The 18,639-nt window shown below is 36.8% G+C and overlaps 1 protein-coding gene across 1 annotated transcript; it reads right to left on the bottom strand.

Annotated features, from left to right (window-relative positions):
* Positions 1–548: 548 nt before the first annotated feature.
* On the bottom strand, positions 549–16,775 carry LOC132108043 (alpha-2-macroglobulin-like). Its single transcript, XM_059514501.1, has 34 exons — positions 16,669–16,775; positions 15,973–16,153; positions 15,708–15,864; positions 10,699–10,751; positions 10,588–10,608; positions 10,239–10,404; positions 10,037–10,121; positions 9,746–9,860; positions 9,518–9,638; positions 9,300–9,409; positions 9,023–9,193; positions 8,703–8,936; positions 8,381–8,593; positions 8,145–8,294; positions 7,845–7,970; positions 7,629–7,716; positions 7,041–7,188; positions 6,604–6,829; positions 6,407–6,533; positions 6,208–6,329; positions 6,057–6,108; positions 5,888–5,971; positions 5,625–5,801; positions 5,394–5,469; positions 5,069–5,225; positions 4,842–4,916; positions 4,602–4,764; positions 4,329–4,522; positions 4,035–4,247; positions 3,794–3,912; positions 3,262–3,343; positions 3,113–3,184; positions 904–1,009; positions 549–780 (listed from the first exon to the last, which is right to left on the bottom strand). The coding sequence occupies exons 1-34, from the start codon at positions 16,752–16,754 to the stop codon at positions 740–742; spliced, it is 4,311 nt and encodes a 1,436-aa protein (XP_059370484.1). The 5' UTR covers positions 16,755–16,775; the 3' UTR covers positions 549–739.
* Positions 16,776–18,639: the final 1,864 nt, after the last annotated feature.

The raw sequence follows: 18,639 nt of genomic DNA, 5'->3' as shown, positions 1-18,639 counted from the left end.
CTTGACTCAGTCTCGACTAGTCCTGGACTTGAACTTGACTTGGACTCGACAAAGCTGGACTTGACTACAGCTCAATAGAGGGGCAGAGGATAAGGACGGCAGGATATTCAACAGATGAGCAAGGTAAGCATCAACAGTTCAGTAATCAAACTTAACTGAGTGAGTCACAAGAGTCCTTTCTTTGTCTTTCAGATGGTGAGGGCGCAAAGGGATTGTAGGAGAACACAAGTAGGTAAATGGAGTCAGATAAGAGTGAAGAGTAGCAAACTTGAAACCAAATAGCGTGAGAGTGCTGGATTATAAAAACCCACTGATGACGCTGATGGTAGACAGGTGCAGTGATTGGGTACAGTAAGCAGGTGTGTGCCATGGAGGATTCTGGGAAATTTAGTGCACAGAGGTGACTGATCTTCTGACAGGCAGGAAGACATTAAATGTTGAGCTTGTGACAGGAATCATCCTTCAGTATCAAACCTCATCTGATTCTGAAATGCTGTCTTAGCATATAGCTTCTACACATAGAAAAATCAAAACCAGATCACTATAACTTGTTTTCAACTGTTTTATGCATCATATTCTCAGGTTGTTGGGACATGGCTAAAACAACTTTTTTAGGGGTTTATTTAAATTTAGGCTTATGAATTGGAAAAAAATATATGCCTATTATACAAGATTAAAATGATAAATTTCAAACATCATCCAAGATGAATAACAAGGTGACATAAACAGTTCTGCAGCATCATTGACAGTGGAAGGAGTATTCAGTCTCTGATTGATCACCTGAAGAAAAATGAAGATGTTAACATGCATACAACGATGGGAAAATGTACATGGAATCGATCTGAATAAACAATTAATATCTCACATGACAACAACTTTCAGCACTGACATATAAAATCTTACTTGTTTGGTAGTAATCATACACTTTGACAACAGCTGGCTTGAGATTCTTTACTGGAAGAACCTGTTTCATTTCTATCAGATAATTCTTTGGAATATTTTTTGGGATCTGCGGGAGGAAATAAACTCATCAGTCATGGACATTAATAATAAAATGTTTATGAATCAGTTTATAGGACAGTGATTCTTGAAACATGGGACAAAGCATGTTCAGCAATTGTAACTGCTATTAGGTATATATATATATATATATGTGTGTGTGTGTGTGTGTATTTTTGTGCTGTAATTGCGGGGGGCAACATAGGGTAACATACAGTGTATGTAATTTAAGGAAGAGAGCTGTAGAATTTGATCAAGTGAAAGTGGTAAAGAACATAAGTTATGTAGAGGCATTGAAGAAGGTCCAAGAGCAAAGGAAAAGTGATGAAACGGACAAAGATAAAGATATATTGAGACAAGTTGGTCAAGAAGTGGAAAGCTGCACAAAACTGACAGAGGATAGGCTGATTTTGTTCATTTTATGTAATTAATTGTACAGACCAAGTCAGACACAAAACAGAGTAAATTAAAATAGTTTTGAAGTGAGCTGAACATTTTGGGGGTATTAGCATGTCAATAAAAGGCTGGAAGATGATGGCAAGTCGGGAGATGCAGGTGATAAGACAACCTGAATATTTTACGGTGGAATGCAAGAAGCTTTTTAGCAAATAGTCAAGAGTTTACATGTTTTATTGAAGGGTTTAAAAAGAAACCGAAAATCATATGCATTCAGGAAACCTGGTTTAAAGCAGTTCTAGGTTTTAGTATTAAAGGTTAAGATAGTATACGCAGAGATAGAGAGAAAGATATTGGGGGAGGGTGTATAATATTTGTAAAACAAGAAATACAATATAAAGTTTTAGGGAAAGGAAAGGAGTTGGAATTTATAATGATAGAAGTTTTGGGTATAAAGGAAATGTTAAAATTGTTTATTTTTATAATCCATGTAAAAGACTATCACTAAAGGTATTGGATGAATTGATTGTACATTTTAAAAGAGAAAATCATATGTTGCGGAGATTTTAATGTTCATAGTACGTTATGGGACAATTGTAATGATGGGAATGAAATAGTGATTGAAGAATTAATGGAGGTTATGGATTTAGTATGTTTACATGATGGAAGAGGAACAAGAATTAATGTAAGAACTGGAACAGAAGCAGCTATTGATCTTACACTTATTAAAATTCACTGGCGGGTATATGCTTATGGGAGGTGTTTAAAGCAACGGCTATAGGGAGTGATCATTATCCTATAGTGACTGAAGTAAATTTAAGCACAGAAGAGTGTAATACAGGAGGAGTAGAAAAATGTTTTTGAAAATGCAGATTGGGAAGCATTTAGGAGAATTAGTGAATGTAGAAGTAGAAGATGATGTTGATAATATTAAAAATGATATTTGTAATGCTATATTTGACCCAGGACCACAAAACCAGTCTTAGTACACATTTTTCAAATGAGAGATTGCATCATTTGAAAGCTGAATAAATAAGCTTTTATTGATGTATGGTTTCTTAGGATAGGACAATATTAGGCCAAGATACAAATATTTGAAAATCTGGAATCCGAATGTGCAAAAAATAAAAATACTGAGAAAATCGCCTTTGAAGTTGTCCAAATTAATTCTTAGCACTGCATATTACTAATCAAAAATTAAGTTTGATATATTTTTGGTAGGAAATTTACTAAATATCTTTATGTAACATGATCTTTACTTAATATCCTAATGATTTTTGGCATAAAATAAAAAAAGATATGTATATATATTTTTTTTTTGGCTATTGCTTAAATGATACCCCAGCGACTTAAGACTGGTTTTGTACTCCAGGGTCACATACTGTTAGCAGCAAGTCAGACTATTCTTAAGAAGGGAGGTAAGAAAAAGAAGAATATTGTACCATATATTAAGATTTGGAATCGTTGTCACATATAAAAATGTATTCTGTCTTTTAACATGAGAATGTGTTTTGAAATGTTAAAAACATACTGATTACTTGATTTCAAAATAAGTAATGGCAAGGTAAAAAGAACATTTTGATAAAAAAAGAGAAAAATTGAGAGGCTGAATCAAAGAGTACAAGTTTTTACTTTTTTCAGTATTGCACCCTGTTTTCTCCCACTTCTCAAAAATCAGTGATGACATAAAATTATATGAATGTTACTTTTCTCTCACCTCCTTCAAATACACAATGACATGATCATCTTTAGCATCGACCCGCTCCACAAGTGATGAGTACATTCCAAGCTGTGTGGAAAAAGTGATGGTTATTCTCAAATTATTGAACTCTAGAAATTGAACACGTTTGGGATGAAACACTGCACCATTGATGTATCAGCTGTGAATCCAGATAAGAGTTTAATATCCACGATGACCATGTTAGTCCTTTCCTGTAGACCATCATATCTGGAAAAAAAAACAAATGGATAAAAAAAAAAGGTTTTAAATGCCTCATACTCTAACAAAATTATAAATTAGTGAAAATTTGGTTTATATATTAGTGCTGTCCCCTAATCATTAGTCAATTTGACAACCACCCTTGACCAAGAACCACTTATGGTTATACCATTTTTGTATGTGAATGCTATTTTACACAAGTTTAGGAGAAAGTTTTGTTTGCAAAATAAATTATAGTTTAACAATTAGTTATTACATATCAACTATGGAACATTTGGATTCCTGCTGAATGAGAGAGGTACAATAAAATTTTAAGCCATACATTTAAGCCATCACACTATTGTACAAACGTAACAATATTCCATGAGTTATTCCAGAGATATGCGTTATATCACTGAACATTTGCTATTCTGGCCTTTCACAACAAGTGAAATATAATGTGTATTTGTGTGTTCTTACTTGACAGTGAATTCCAATATAAAATTTTGCCCCAATGTTTTGCAATCTCCCTCAATCTTAGCATCAATGCTCAATGTTTTAGCTTCAGAAGGAGTCGGGATGTTGTAGAACTGAGCGATCTGAGAGAGTCAACATGAACAAAAGTAAATAAATAAATGAATGAACCATATCATAGCAGAACAGATGCAAAATGCTAAGAGAGGAAATACAGAAAGAGAGTGAAGCCGAATACTCTACAGACCTGCACAGACACACAGGCCGAGCCATTCACTTCAATGCTGTAATTGGCCTGGACATCCTGCAGCTGCTTCTCCTGGTACAGTAACTTATTGTCCTGATTGACATCAAAGTGGTGAGTGTCTGCTGCTGACTGTACAGTCACTGTGCTGGAGCCGTCAGAGCTGAACACTTTGGTAGCGTACAAAGACAGAGCCTGAAGAGCCACCACTGTGTCCTGAGAAATAAATGTGTTCAGCAATGTGTCTTTTACCCATTATTCAGCAATCAAGTGTTTGATTTGAGTAGCTTGAGTCACCTGTGTGGAGGAGAATCCTCCATAGGCATTCTGCTGCTTCACAAGCCAGCTGACAATCCTGTTAGAAAAGCCCAGATCAGCTGAAGTGAGTGAATCAGCAGAGAGAACAGCTAGCAGCACATATGAGCTGATCTCCACTGCCAGAGAATCAGAGTCATCAGCAGATGCAGACTGAGACCAGTGGAGACGAGACCCTTTAGGACACATGGACAAAAGCATTAACTCAATGAGTATAAAAAGACAATAGAAATTAATCAGAAACAAATCTCTTACCTTCTGAAATAGCAATATCCTCCAGTTTCTTGAAAAGCTGCTGTCTAGTGTCTGTGTCATTAGCCAGACTGAAAGTGTAGGCGATCAGAGCAGTGGTGTAAGTGTTTTTGACATCCTCAATGACAGACCTCAAGCAGGACAAACCTTTACTGACGACAGGGTCCTGAAAGAAACAGAGAAACAGCCGCTGTGAGTAATTTTACTATGAGATTATACTGTGTTTCCTGTAGATGAACTTACTGTGACTGGAGTTTCTAGTTCAAGTAGTGAGGCAGTAATGTAGGCCGTCATGGTCACATTATCATTCACTCCACCCTGAAATAGAGGAGAAATAGAGGTAAATAAAGTAACACTCAAAACTATTAGAGGAAAGTTCATCTACACAAGGTTGATGTTAAAATTAAAGCCAAAATATATTTAAGTTACATTTACACTTTTACAGGTGACTGACAGACAGACAGATAGACCTTCATTCTGTTGTTGAACAGTCTTCCCTGTTGGATAAAACAGCCGTCTGAATCCCGTCTGCTTATTAACCATTTCTTTGCACTCTGAATAATTTGTGGATCAATAAATATGTATTTCTGTGCCTTGCCAAAAGACCTCAGGACAAAGGCAGTCAACCTGGTGTTTTAAAGTTTTATTTAAAAAGAAGATGTCATCATTGTATAAACAACAAACACAAAATTTCTCAAACCAAATTATTTAAACATAGAAATTTCTTCCTTTTTTAACTGTTATTGTAGAATACTAACAAAACTCCCTTAACAAAAGATTGAAAAAAATATTTACCATGTATTTCCATCACCATGACCAAATGTGCTGTATGCACCATCAAAATGCTTGTAGTTCAGCTGTCTCTGGTATCCTGTTTATTGTGATACTAATTTACTTTAACAGTTTGTTTGGGGTGATCCAATGTGTCTGACTATTCAGCTTAATTTAATGACATTCATGCATGTTGAAAAATGAATAATTTAATATCAGTCTCAGTACTTTCTTGACATGATTATTTTCTCTCACCACTCTTAAGGAAGCCGGTGGCTCTCTCTCTGATGGCTGAAGTGAGCTGCTCTGTGTTTTCCAGATACTGCAGAATGTAAATATTGGGAGAAAGAACAGCCATGTTTTGTTCTCCACAGCCGTACGGCATCCGTAGTAATCCGTGAAGATTTGTCAGTGCACGACCCAATATGTCCCCTACAAACCAAACACCAATGAAACTGATTACATTTTAAAAATCCAAACACAAACTCCTCATTTCTGCTTGTGTATGTAAATGTTACCAATGACTGAAACAGAAGATCTGGCTGATCCATCTATAACATCTTTAGGAAGATTCAGATCCACTTCCTCTGTGAGACTGTCGCCTATGAACATGAGAGACAGAAACACATATCATTGATTAGCAGAGTAACACTACAAAATTAAGCCTCAAAATAATTGTATACAAACCCTTTGGACACAGTAACCAGCTGTAGGTCTCTGTCTTCTCAGTTCCTTCAGCCTACAACATAAAACAATAAAATCAACACACCATACTGCAGCATTCCCAGCATTAGGGTAATGGATAAATGACGTCATGGACAAATCATGAATAAATGACCTGTACAAGCAGACTTCGTGTGACTGTGTCAATGCGTCCTCTCTCTGGCACGCTCACAATCTCATTGTCACACACAGTCTGGGACGACTCAGCCTCTGCACTGACTGTAATATTCAAGACTCCTACAACACAAGACATGTTGTGAAGATACAAACATACACAAACACTGAGAAACAATGATTCAGACAGGAAAACTCACCAAGAACAGAAGGAGTGAGGATCCATTTAAAGGTTTTTCTTCCATTAGCACACAGACAGGATGAATACTGTTCCTCAGAGGAGGCTTTGAGAGTGTAGTCTGAGGAAGGAGCTGGAGTCACTTTAACCTGTCAATCAAACACACATGATTAGTGGCATATTTGATATGATTGGATAAGACTGAGTCTGAAGTCTCACCATGATGCACTTGGACAGATAGTTAAAGACAGTAGCCTTCAGCTCAAAGATCTCCCCACGGATGATGGAGTAAGGCAGAGAGAGCTCCAGGAAGAAGGGCTGGAAAACTGTCAGCTGAGCAGGAGGAGCCAGACCCAGACCTTCGGAGGACAGACAGAAGGCCTCCGTCTCCCAAGACGTGATGGTGTCAGGAACTGTCACAGGAACCTGAGCTGATCCAGAGTCCCTGTTTGTGGAATTACAACAACAGGTCTATTTGATTCAGACTCCGGCATTAAGCATCCATTTTCCCTGTTATATTTAATATTCAGCACAGAAAAAAATTGACTGAGAATCTGCAAAGAAAGTATGATTTTTTTTTTAATCTGGACTTGAGGCAACATGATTTATTAAAGATATGTTTCAATATGATATCAAAAGTATTATGTTTCACAGACCCCACTTCAGCAAGCTCCCAGATCCATGTTTCTGGAAAAACTGTTCGAATCGTCACTGATGGAGAATCTCTGTTAGATGTACCAAAATTATCATCTGGCGATGAAGACATCAATAACCCGGTCACTGGAGCATGTTGTCGATACATCACTGAAAAAAATATATATTTATAGAGGTCAATGTGTACACTAACTATGTACAGTTTATGTCTGAACAGTATATCGAAAAACATTCAAAAAGTTAATATACTGCTGTAAGTAAAACTAAGGAAGGAAAACAGATCATGTTGTGGAGTTTTTTCAATTTCAATTATTTTAGTTTACTAACTGTAGTTTTATATTTTAGAGCTGTCAAAGTTAATGCATTAACTTAATTTTTTTTTATTTTTTTTATTTAGATTTAAAAGTTATTTCATGACTAATAACCCCAGAAAAATGTTAGCCTTTTTCCACTGCATCACTCTAGATGTGGATATGAATTTCACAACTTTACTGAAGAAACTGAACATATTTTATGTTTGAAATATATTTCAAACACCTGCATATTAAAAAAGACAAAGGGAATTATAAAAATACTTCATGCACCTATACCTCTGTATCTGTGATAAGTCAGGCCTCTGTATGACAAACACTGAGGGAGTCGCACAGCCAAATTTGTTGCCATCTTCAATCCCACTCTCTGTGAAAGAAAAATGGCACTTTTAATTGTCAGAACAATCAATTTGGCTTTCTTTTGCTATTACTTATGAATGTACAGAACTGACCCAATCATTATCTACTGCACTGTCATTCATATAATCCACCAACCTTTAAGGATTCATAGGCGTTGTCTGTTGACAGATCTCGTCGGGGTCTCACATGCAGACACTCCTGCTCATCTTCGACAGTTTGAGTATAACCTGACACTGATTGCACTGGCAGCAGCTTGAAAATCTGTCATGAGACCACATTCACATTAATGTTTATTCTCGTAAGATCAGGATGCCATCTTAAATATAGATAGATCATAGTAGAAATATTTAAGGATAGTCTGTTCTCATTGATTCATCCTGTAGATTCCCAGACTAAAGACACAGGTAGTCAATATGAATTTTTAATTATTTACACCTTGTCTGTATCCAGACGTTTTCCTGGCTTCAGGATCAGGACGCTCTGATCTACAGCACTGAGGCCGCACAGTGAACCAGGCTGAGCTGAGAGCTGGAGAGTGTTTTTCTCACCAGGAACTGCTCTAGCAGGAGAAAACTGCAGAAAAACCTGTGAAGACAGTAAATATTATTTATTTTAGGACTGAGCCAGAAATAGAGTTTCAAGAAGCTTATTTCTCAAGATACAATACATACCTTGTTACTGAAACATTTTTCCACATCAAATTTTGTGCTATGAGCAACAACATTTTCACTGGGCAGAACACAGTAGGCCAGAATCTGCACTGCAGGAGCTAGATCTGCACCAACAGACAGTTTGAATGACATTGTGCCACTTGCTGCTCCATTAGAAGACTTGACTTCAACCTTCTCATATCCATGATGAACGATCACTCCTCTGGACAAGACCTGACAGATAGATGACACTCCAATGACAAACTGACCAGTGCAGCCAGTTAATACTGTTAACAAACAATGATTTCAACAGTGTATCAATGAACATACTGCACATTCTCACCATATAGACAATGTCAGTTTTGAAGTCTTTAGCAGTCTCTCCAATAAAATAATACTTGATGGTCACTGTAAACTCAGCATCACACTTTAATGGTTGCTCAATATTCTCTATAATCAGTTCACTTAATGATGGGGTATATGGAGTGACAGGCCGGAGAAGCTGAATTGTTTTTCTATCATTAGAGAAGTATGGTGTTTTGTAATCATGATAAAGAAACTCTGGATACACACTTGCCTGAAAAACAAAGATACTAAAATTGCTCAAGCAACTGAACCCTTCAGCGAACACAAAAGAAAACTAGGTAAATAAAGTGATCATACTATCAGAGTCATATCTTTTTCAGAAAGACTAGATGTATTAAGAGAGAAGCTGGCCAGTCCATCACTGTCTGTAGTGAGATTTAGGAGCAGTTTTGAGGACCAGGTTAAACCCTCAAAAAGATAAACCTCTTTGTTTTGAATTGGTGCATCTTTGGAATTTGAGAATTGGATCTGTTGAAAATAAGATTTTTAAGGAATAAATGATATAAGAAGAAGAAGAAAACATAATTCTGTGTGTTAATGTTGTTAAACTGAGACAAACACATTTTAGACTTACTTTTCCTTGTATAACTGATCCATGTTCATATGTTTTGGGCAGGTCAGTAAGTGTGACTTTTCCAATTTCATAAGTGAGAGATATAGTTTCAGATTTTGTCATGGTGATCTCTGTAAATGGTAAAAATATATATTTTTTATTTCTTAAAAGAAAAAAAAGGAAAAAAAAAAACACAAGCAATGTGTGTAACAAGGATCTGACCAAATCCAACATCTCACCTGTTCCTTCTTCTGTGACTGTTGTTTCAACATGAAGATAATTCTGCAGATATTCCTTTAGTGTGGAGTTCAAAAAGACTGATACATCTATGGTATGGATGGCACAGCCTGTCTTTTTTATCTAATTATAGTAAATGAACAAAAACATTAACTAAAGAGTGATTCACTTGGATAAATGGAAGAAATATATTATGTACCATAACTTGTATTGAATTTCAACTGGAATACCTCAGTGGTCTCCTCTATACATAATGGATTACTATCAGAGGCATAATGGTAGGGCATAATATTACGGCACACTTTTACCCACGATTTACCAGGTACAGGCTGCCCATAAGTGTATCTGTGAAAAAGGTACAAGCAACAGATATACAGCCCAGGGTTGAGTTAACAACATAATAAATTAGGATGGTTAATTTGATGGTTAGTTGATCAGAGAGTTAAAAAAATAATTTAAATACTAAAAATAGAAGAAAATACTACTCTCTCTTAATGCAGAAAATAAAATAAACCACTCACTTTCCGCAAACCTCAATAACCAGTTCTTCTTCATCAACACTCACTTTATTGGGTCTTTTTATAGTAACTTCATACTTTGGCAAAACTAGAAATCAAAAGGCAAAAATAAAACTTTTAGTAGTCAAATTAGAAATTAATATACAAAGATTTTACTGAAATTCATCCCATGAAATAATGAAAATTATTTCTTTTTATGACTTACCATATTTTTTCACCTCAAAATCATGTGAGATCATCCTTTCACCAATATAAGTCTTCAGTCTGTACACACCTTGACGTGTCTCTGGGTTTAATTCATAAGAACGCTGCAAAATCCACCTTGTTGAAGAAACATTTGTCCATTGACCAATTCTGTTACCCTGATTGTCCTATTTAGACACAGTTCAGATATGTAGTTACAGTCAGTGCTACATGTCCTGACCATTAAAGAATTACTGAAAATACAATAACTGCAAATATAATATGATATAAAAAAAACAGAATTTCTACAGTGTTAATATTTAAAATGTGTGTTTGTTATGACTGTACAGAAGGAGGTTTTGTGTTCTTACCTCGAGCACGACAGAACCATACTGCAAAAGTAAATAATGATTCAATTATTTAGGATATTAAAATGATTAATAAAAAAAATGAGATAAAAAAAAAGACAAAACACATCAGACCTGCTGATCAAGCGGTGCCAAGTTTGTATCCATGGTAACAACTCTAAAGTTCACTGTGAAAACAAAAATGTGTATTATAACCTCTGCTTTTAATGTCTATATCTCTTTTATAGGCTGACATTCAATAGATTACAAAATGAGTCAGAACTTTTTAACAAAAAAAAGCCTACCGGTACTTACTGAGAAGACTTAAACTTAAGAGTGCATGTGCCTAAACTAATGTAATATCGAAGACAACGATGTGAATAAAACTGCAAAGATTTATCACATTTTTAATGACGAATTCAGAGGAGGAGCAAATTAATAAATTAGATTTAAATAACTAACAGTGACTGGATCTTACTCCTGCAGATGATAGTCAGTTTACATCTGCTGCTCTGTAAGTAAATAAATCAACATATAAAAACCAGAAACATATTACACACGCATATGTGCAGCACAACCCTTATGAAAAAGAAGTTAATTTCAGTGTGCTATTAGTATACTTCTTTTAAACTAAAAATAGGAAAGTATGCTTTTAGTTTACTTTTTATGTTCTTCTCAGAAATATACTTAAAGTGACATTTAAGTACACTTGACTTAAACTTAAAAAAAGTCTAGAATCTCCTAGAATCCATGTTTTCATTATTATACAGTAGAGGGCACTAGTACACATCTTCTGCACAGAATTTCCAAAAAAACACAAGTGAAAAAGAAAAAACAAACAACAGATACTAACACATAAACTAATGGTCATCAGACATGAAACAGCATCAAAACTGTAATATTATGGAATAAAATGGCAACCGATGAAGAGGTAATAATTTGGGGTGTTGATCGACTCCATCTACGTTTTGATTATCATTCTGAATCCAATTCTTAGTCTATTTTCAGCTTTTTGTTAAAACATTTCTTTATTTTTATTTTTCTAAACTTAACCACATTAAAGTGTTTAAAAAAAGAATGCATGAAGTTAGAATAAAATGTTTTTGTTTACAAGCAGGTAACCTGTTCTTTCTTTGGATGTTTTGTATGTTCAGATATTCGTATAACAAAATATATACAAATTAAACCTAAATAGGGACATAGTAGTATACTTAAAGTATGATGTAAAGTTCACTTAAAAAAACTTATGAGTATACTTGCATTATCAAACGACTAAACTAGTAGTTTACTGAGAATATACTTCAAAGCGTACAAAGTATTTAATTAGTAAATCACTTTAAGAATAATTGCAGTACAAACTACAAACATAGAGGTAAACTAGTTGTGTACTCAAAATTATACTTTTATATACTAGAAAGTGGGCCAATTTAGTCCCAAAGAGTATTGAAACAGTACACTTTTTATGTATACTACTAGAACACTGATATTTGTATACTTGCTACACAAAGTATACTTAAAAATATACTTGAACTTTACTTAAGTATACTTAATAAAATAAACTTGAAGAATACTACTTTTGGTAAGAGAAACCAGCACTGTATGATTTAACAACCAACCTTTCAAGTTAGTTGCATTCACACTGCAGGACTTCAACAAAAATGCAGTTCCCTATTAAGTCTCTCGATATTGAATAATTGCTAGAGGAAACCCCTTTCTCTGAAATGTTCTGAAGCCTCATTGAATCCTGCGATTGTACCTCAATAGCTAATGCTGTTTGACTGCTTGCCTGGTTAGCAGGCTCGACTGATATAAAGGCAACCCACAACAGCATCTTACCTCAGACTATTTCTCCTTCACATAGCTATGAATCTTCCTAACATTCTCTGTTGAAGGCATGCTCTCCAGTGGATGGTGCCTGGATTGCTGTTCCTTGCAGCATTCCAGTGAGTATGACATCTTTTATACTATGACATGTAAGCTGTCATTCTCTTCTTTTCCACTCTGCCGCCAAACAGCAGCGGCAGCACAGTGAGATTAAGAGTTTAGGTGTGGAGCCTGTGACGAGTCAATCCCCTGTTCACCTAAACCTCCCATGTCTAACCTTTGGAAAGGATATTTGCTGCCTCTCTAACTGGGCTATCCCATCCAGTTGCAGTGCTATATGAGTTTGTCGATCCTCCAGTGAACAAGGCCTTAAGGACACCCGCGTCCTCCTCACCCCTGCACCCAAGTCAGGATCTCAAATTGACGGAAAAAATGGCCTTGCCAGGAGTTTTACAGTGGCTCACAGTTCCTGATTTGCCTCAGAGCAGCGGTCTGCCATGTGCATGAAGAATTTCCATTTACTGCCAGCCATGAACAGAGCAGAGACAGTCCAGTCGCACACTTATTTACGTGATGTACACAGCCCCCTGCATTTGAGTTGTGACCAGCCATGAGCAAAGCATAGAGAAGTCCCAGTCCCTCAATCATTCATGCGATGCAAACAGTCCCCTGTCTCAGAGGAGTCCCAGTTGCTCATTTGTTCACATGCTTTAAGCAGCACCTGCTTGGAGCAGTGGCCAAACATGTACAGGGCATAGAAAAGAAGTTCCAGTTGCTCTCTCATTCAGGCGATAAGCAGCCCCTGCATTGGAGCAGGTCTATCATGTGCAAACACAATGAGCTCTGGCCGCTTGCTCATTCATTCAACATATATAGAGCCCCACTTCAGCTGCGACCTGCTATGTGTATAGCCCCACTTCAGTGGTGAACTGCTATGCGTAGCAGTCACTCCCCTTCTCAGAGTGGCGGTCTGCCTTATATATAGAACAATTTCCTATGGGTGCCCGCTAACCCTCATAGCACGCTCCCCACCCCAGAACTGTGATCTCTCATGCATGGTACAAAACGCCTTTTTTGCACGAAGTGATTTGGCTGTGGTCACACTCATTGGTGGCCAAGGGACTGGACTGTGTGGGTGAACCTCAAATATGTCTACTTCATAGGCGTTGGCTTATGTCAGTCACTATTAATGGCTTGTTGCCATAATTTTCTGAATATCCTGGCCAAAGGTCCAGGCAATAAGAATTTCAAATGACACAAAGAGGCTGTTCTCCTCTCATCCCGCTACATGGCCAGCTTGTGCAGAGCAATATTGTCAAATAGTGGGACCTGTCATTGGTACTTGTTCGGGCACTATGGACACTATGGCACTATGAACACCACCAACCAGTTTTGCATGAACGAGCTGTTTGTCTGCTTTGAGGGTGCTAAAAAATGCCGGTCCCGATGCAGAGACTGACTGTTGCACTAAATAGTGGAAGCTATTCGTCTGTTTTAAGCCTCCAGAAGAGTTGCCTGCCCAATAGGTGTTTGAGCCCACTCCACGAGGAGTTTAGCATTGTCATGGCCCTGTTCTAAAGGAATGTCAATACAGGATATTTGTTTGGCGGCATGATAGTCATTACAAATCACATTTGATAGGTTTTATAACAAGAGATTCCCTCTTTTGCACGCATTGTTCTGTCTGTGCAAGGGTAAGTGGCTGAACAGCCGTTGGACGACTCTCCGGCAAGTGCTTCACCTAGGTTGTTTAGGTTGGTATGCCATGCTGTGGTTCGCATTAGCAGTGACTGTGTATGTGTGTCACCCAGCGCACAATTACTGTTTTCGAGTTACATCCAATGATTTTCATGTGGCTAGCTACTCTACCAATATAACTAGTGTTTGTACCCCACCTCATGACGTTACTATGGATGTGTGATGCATGTGTACCTGGCAAGAGGGCTGGGCAAATCAAATTTTGAAAGGCTGCATTCTATTTGTCACGGTTCATGAATTCACTCTCTCTCTTTCGTCTACCGTGCTGTTGTGTGCGTGTCTGTGGGCGTAGTCACTGATCAGCGATGATCAGCAGCGCCAGCTGGTTTCAATTGTTTGTTCCCTATATAAGTTCAGTAACTTGTGTTTCATGTTGTCAGATCGTTGTTTCTCCCCGGTGTGCTCCCGTGCCTGTTCCTGTGTCCTTAGTTCCTGCCTAGCACTGGAAATACCAAGCACCGTCACGAGGATCACTCACTCACCGGGATTCAAGGGATCATCACTGGACTGAGCACCACCACCTGTTGTCCACCGAAGTCCCCGCGTTACCTTTCCATCAGCCTTGTGTCCGCCCGCCAGTGTCTCCTGTGATCTTGCTCATTTATCTGACTCTTGTGCTGTTTGTCAATAAATACGCCTTGCGTTTACATCCTGTCTCTGTCATACGTTACACTATTTGACAATGTTTGTATAACCCACTAATCTGAGGTGGTTGAATATTGTATGTACCAATTTTCTTGCTGCTTCATTTTTAATACCCCATACTGCATATGCTTTAGTTATTCACTGCTTGATTGTGTATAGCCACCAATGCCATCTTGGCAGTTTACCAGGTGCTACTCTGGGTGTTTCAACTAGGTCCAATGCCAGACCAAATGGGAGTGGAGCACTTGCAACCTGATAGGGAACGGCTAAGGTTACTTAACATAACTCTTGCCAAACAGGCAAGTGTTAAAATGCTATTGGTTATTGTGGTGGAAAGTTCAGGAACGTTCTGAGAAAGGGGTTTCTGCTAAATTCTTGTTTCCGCTAAGTTTTCTGTCTTGTTCCTTCCCTTCAGGGGACCAGGTTAACATTTAGTAACCCAAGCCGTTCTTGCTCTCTATGTGTGAGCATAATCATATGTGACCCTGGAGCACAACCGGGTAGCAGTTGGGGGCTTGGTGTCTTGATCAATGGCACCTCAGTCATGGTATTGAAACTGGGAGAGAGCACTATACATTCACTCCCCCCTCCTACAACCCCTGCCAGTACGAGACTCGAACCCATAACCTTTGGGTTAAGAGTACTACTCCCTAACCATTAGACCATGACTTCCCAGTGTAGTAATACATTATAGATAACGTATAAAAATAGCCATGAAGTTACTGATTTATATCATATCTTTTTTTTAACAACCTGTCATCTTTATCTGCTTTCCGACTTTTCTGTGCTCTTCTCATCAACTGTTTACTCAATTACCATATGCTGGATTTTGCAACAGTAGTCATTATTGATCTATGTTTCTACATCAGTTCATTGTATGATGATAACATTCTTTACTTGAAACATTCACAGCTCACCTGTCTGTCCTGGAATATAGATGGGTTTATCAGTCTGGATAAAGGTCAGAGGATGGTAAGATCTGAACATGACTTTTCTGTCTTCAGTCATCTTAAAAGACTCGCCTTGAAGTTCTACCATCATTTTCTGCACTGAATCTGCTTCTACCAGAGGAGCCTGAAGAAAAATATCATATATTCACAACCTCTACAAACATGTAATCTCAAAAAAACTAGAAGCATTTGATTATACAAACATATTTATTATAATGTGCGTATGACAAACTTTGAAGTTAAAGCAGCAGTGAAACTCTTCCTCAGCTTTCTCCTGTAGCAGTAAAGTGCTTTGATCACCATCAACCAGATAAATGTTCATGACAAGGCTTTCATTGGGTTTGAGAAGACTTGCACACAGTTTGGCCTCAGATCCTGACTCGATCACTGCAGGAAACGTCACCATGAAATATCTATTAAAAAAAAGATTATAATCATACAATAGTGCCCAAGTCCTTAGATATGCATGTTTCTTATATTATAAGTTGTCTTTTAAACAGCAAACATTTTTCTTGCAACACAAACCAGTTAAATAAATACAGGAGAAATCAAAGTACAATGATTAATGTTATACTAATAATTTTTTACATTTAGAAAACAAAACATTTCTGGTTGTCCCAGAAAAGTACAGCCGCATGAAAAATGTCAGTATTTCATTTAAAGTGAAAGTTTTTGTTGTAAAAAAAATAAAACAATTTAAAGGTAAATTATTATTATTATTTAAATATTCTGTTTTCATTCAAGTAAAAGGGTCATCAAATACTCATGTCCTTTCTACTTCCCTTCACACAATGAAAAAGAAAAGAAGCAAAATAGATGTATCATTGTGAAAGTTTTGGTAACTTTGATTACAAAACTCTGAAGATTTTGCTATTAAAACAGAATAATTTCCTATCTTTAGCAGAAATCGTTAAAAAAAAAAACTTACGGCCCTGATATTTGTCCATTGACACAGACAAGAAGGAAAGAGAACATAAATAGCCCCTTCCAACAGCAGCTAATGTTCAGATCCATGATGACGAGTGATCATGACATTAACTGGAATGTCTTTATAAAGAGAGTCTCATGCTAAAGGAGGTCCTTAAAAAACAGTTATATTGATCATCTGATTAATGATTCAACCATGTAGGCAATACAGTTTGAAAAACTTGTGCCAATGTGCGTTGGTTGGTTATTTTGTAATGATGAGTTTGATCAAGATCAAACATCAAAATATTACGAGCAGGTTAAATTCAGGTGAAGATATAATAAAATTTGACTCATGCACAAAATAGACATAAAATAAAGATTAAATTCATTATGTAACTTCCTAACAATGTAATTCTGAGTTGACAACATAAAAACTTAAATGTTGCATATTGGAAAGTGCAAGCATGTAAACAATCTAAATAGTAATTCGATTTACAGTCAAAGAGAAGTTAAACAGTTAAAATCTTAGTAAATAATATGAAGGCACTCAACTGAAATCTTTAAAGTACAAAGTACGATGTCAAAAATGAGCAACTGCAGGCTTCAGAAACAGCCCCAAACAAGAACAAAATTATTTGATTGTTTATTGTAATCAGTGTTATTATCAATATTTAAATAAATGAGCCTGAAACATATTAAACTGAAACTACTCTTTTATTTGAAAAGCAAAAACTGAAGTTTGAAAAACCTAACATGCAAAAGTTAAGTGGGTCATATAATGCAATTAAACATTTTCCTTTCTCTTTGGACTTAGAAGCTCTTGGCGATAAAAGAAGATCTGTAAAGTTGCAAATACTAAAGTCTCAAATCCAAAAAGATATTCCTTATAAATTTCTCTTTAAATAAATTTCTTGCTGTTGCCATCAGCGCCATGTTGTGGAGACATGTGTTTCATTGTGAAAGCGAAAGAACTTTGTTTTACATTCCAAAGCAGCACAATATTGTGCCACTGGCTGCCGCGGGCCATTCCTCACTCAAGCCCCTACCTGTTCCTCACTCTATAGCCGCTGGCTGCCACTCACTCAAGCTGCGGCCCGTTTCTCACTCAAGTCACTGATTTGCCACTGATGATTCAAATGCAGATTTTTTGCAGTGTAGAGAAGCACTTGTTGTTTGTAGTTACTCCGATCACAAATGCAGACATGGTTTAATATTTACGTGGCGTGATATGCAACAAAACACGTAAAAAGACTGTATAAGTCACTATAATCAGTAATTATGTCCCTACTGAATGCAACAACTGCCTCGTTTGTTATGGGTTTTTATTGTTTTCGTCCTGTCATGCCAGTGTTCTGACCAAGACACACCATAACAGTATATGTTAAGGGCCGTAACATTTCCGTCCCATGCTTGAAACATTCAGCCAATCAAAATGCATTGGATAGCTGGCCAATTAGAGCACACCTCACTTTTCAGACCGATGAGCTTTGTAAAAAACGACACGTCAGAAAGGTAGGGCATAGAGGAGAAATAAAAATGTACATTATGTGGAAAATTTGTTTTTTGAAACTTAAACCAAATAAACATTTCATTACACCAAATACACAAAATAATGTTCTTTTTAGCAACATCATATGACCCCTTTAACAAAAAATTTAACAAATTCAAAGAAGAAGTGCAAAGTCGGGTATTATGCAGACTTAGCAACTCAGAAAGTATAGTTCGGGTTCGGAGACCCTGATCTACTTGCACAGCCACTGACCTTTAACTGTGTAGACAAATAGTGGGCTGTAACAACTGATAATTACCATCTAGAGGTACATACACCCACTCAAACTGAGTGGGAGAGTAAGTTACTGTTCTGTGAATGTTACACTCATTAAAACAGAAACATAAAAAAATACACCTTTTTAAAAAGATTAAAAATATAAATTCAAACAAGATTTCACCTTAACTTTTTTTTTATGGTCAGGGGTAGAAAATGGATAAA

This window comes from Carassius carassius, chromosome 28 (genome assembly GCF_963082965.1).
Source record: "Carassius carassius chromosome 28, fCarCar2.1, whole genome shotgun sequence".
NCBI classification, from domain to species: Eukaryota; Metazoa; Chordata; class Actinopteri; order Cypriniformes; family Cyprinidae; genus Carassius; species Carassius carassius.
The sequence above is the reverse complement of the archived record's forward strand: the minus strand, read 5'-3'. Positions and strand labels throughout refer to the sequence as shown.

What these genes read in the sequence shown, in the direction of transcription:
- LOC132108043 (XM_059514501.1), bottom strand. Translation starts at nt 16,754, where the DNA reads ATGGATCTGAACATTAGCTGCTGTTGGAAGGGGCTATTTATGTTCTCT. An exon ending in ACTGCTGCTTTAACTTCAAA is followed by an intron (nt 15,865 to 15,972) that starts GTTTGTCATACG and finishes ATTTTTCTTCAG; the next exon opens with GCTCCTCTGGTAGAAGCAGA. An exon ending in GAGGATTCTCCTCCACACAG is followed by an intron (nt 4,248 to 4,328) that starts GTGACTCAAGCT and finishes TTTATTTCTCAG; the next exon opens with GACACAGTGGTGGCTCTTCA.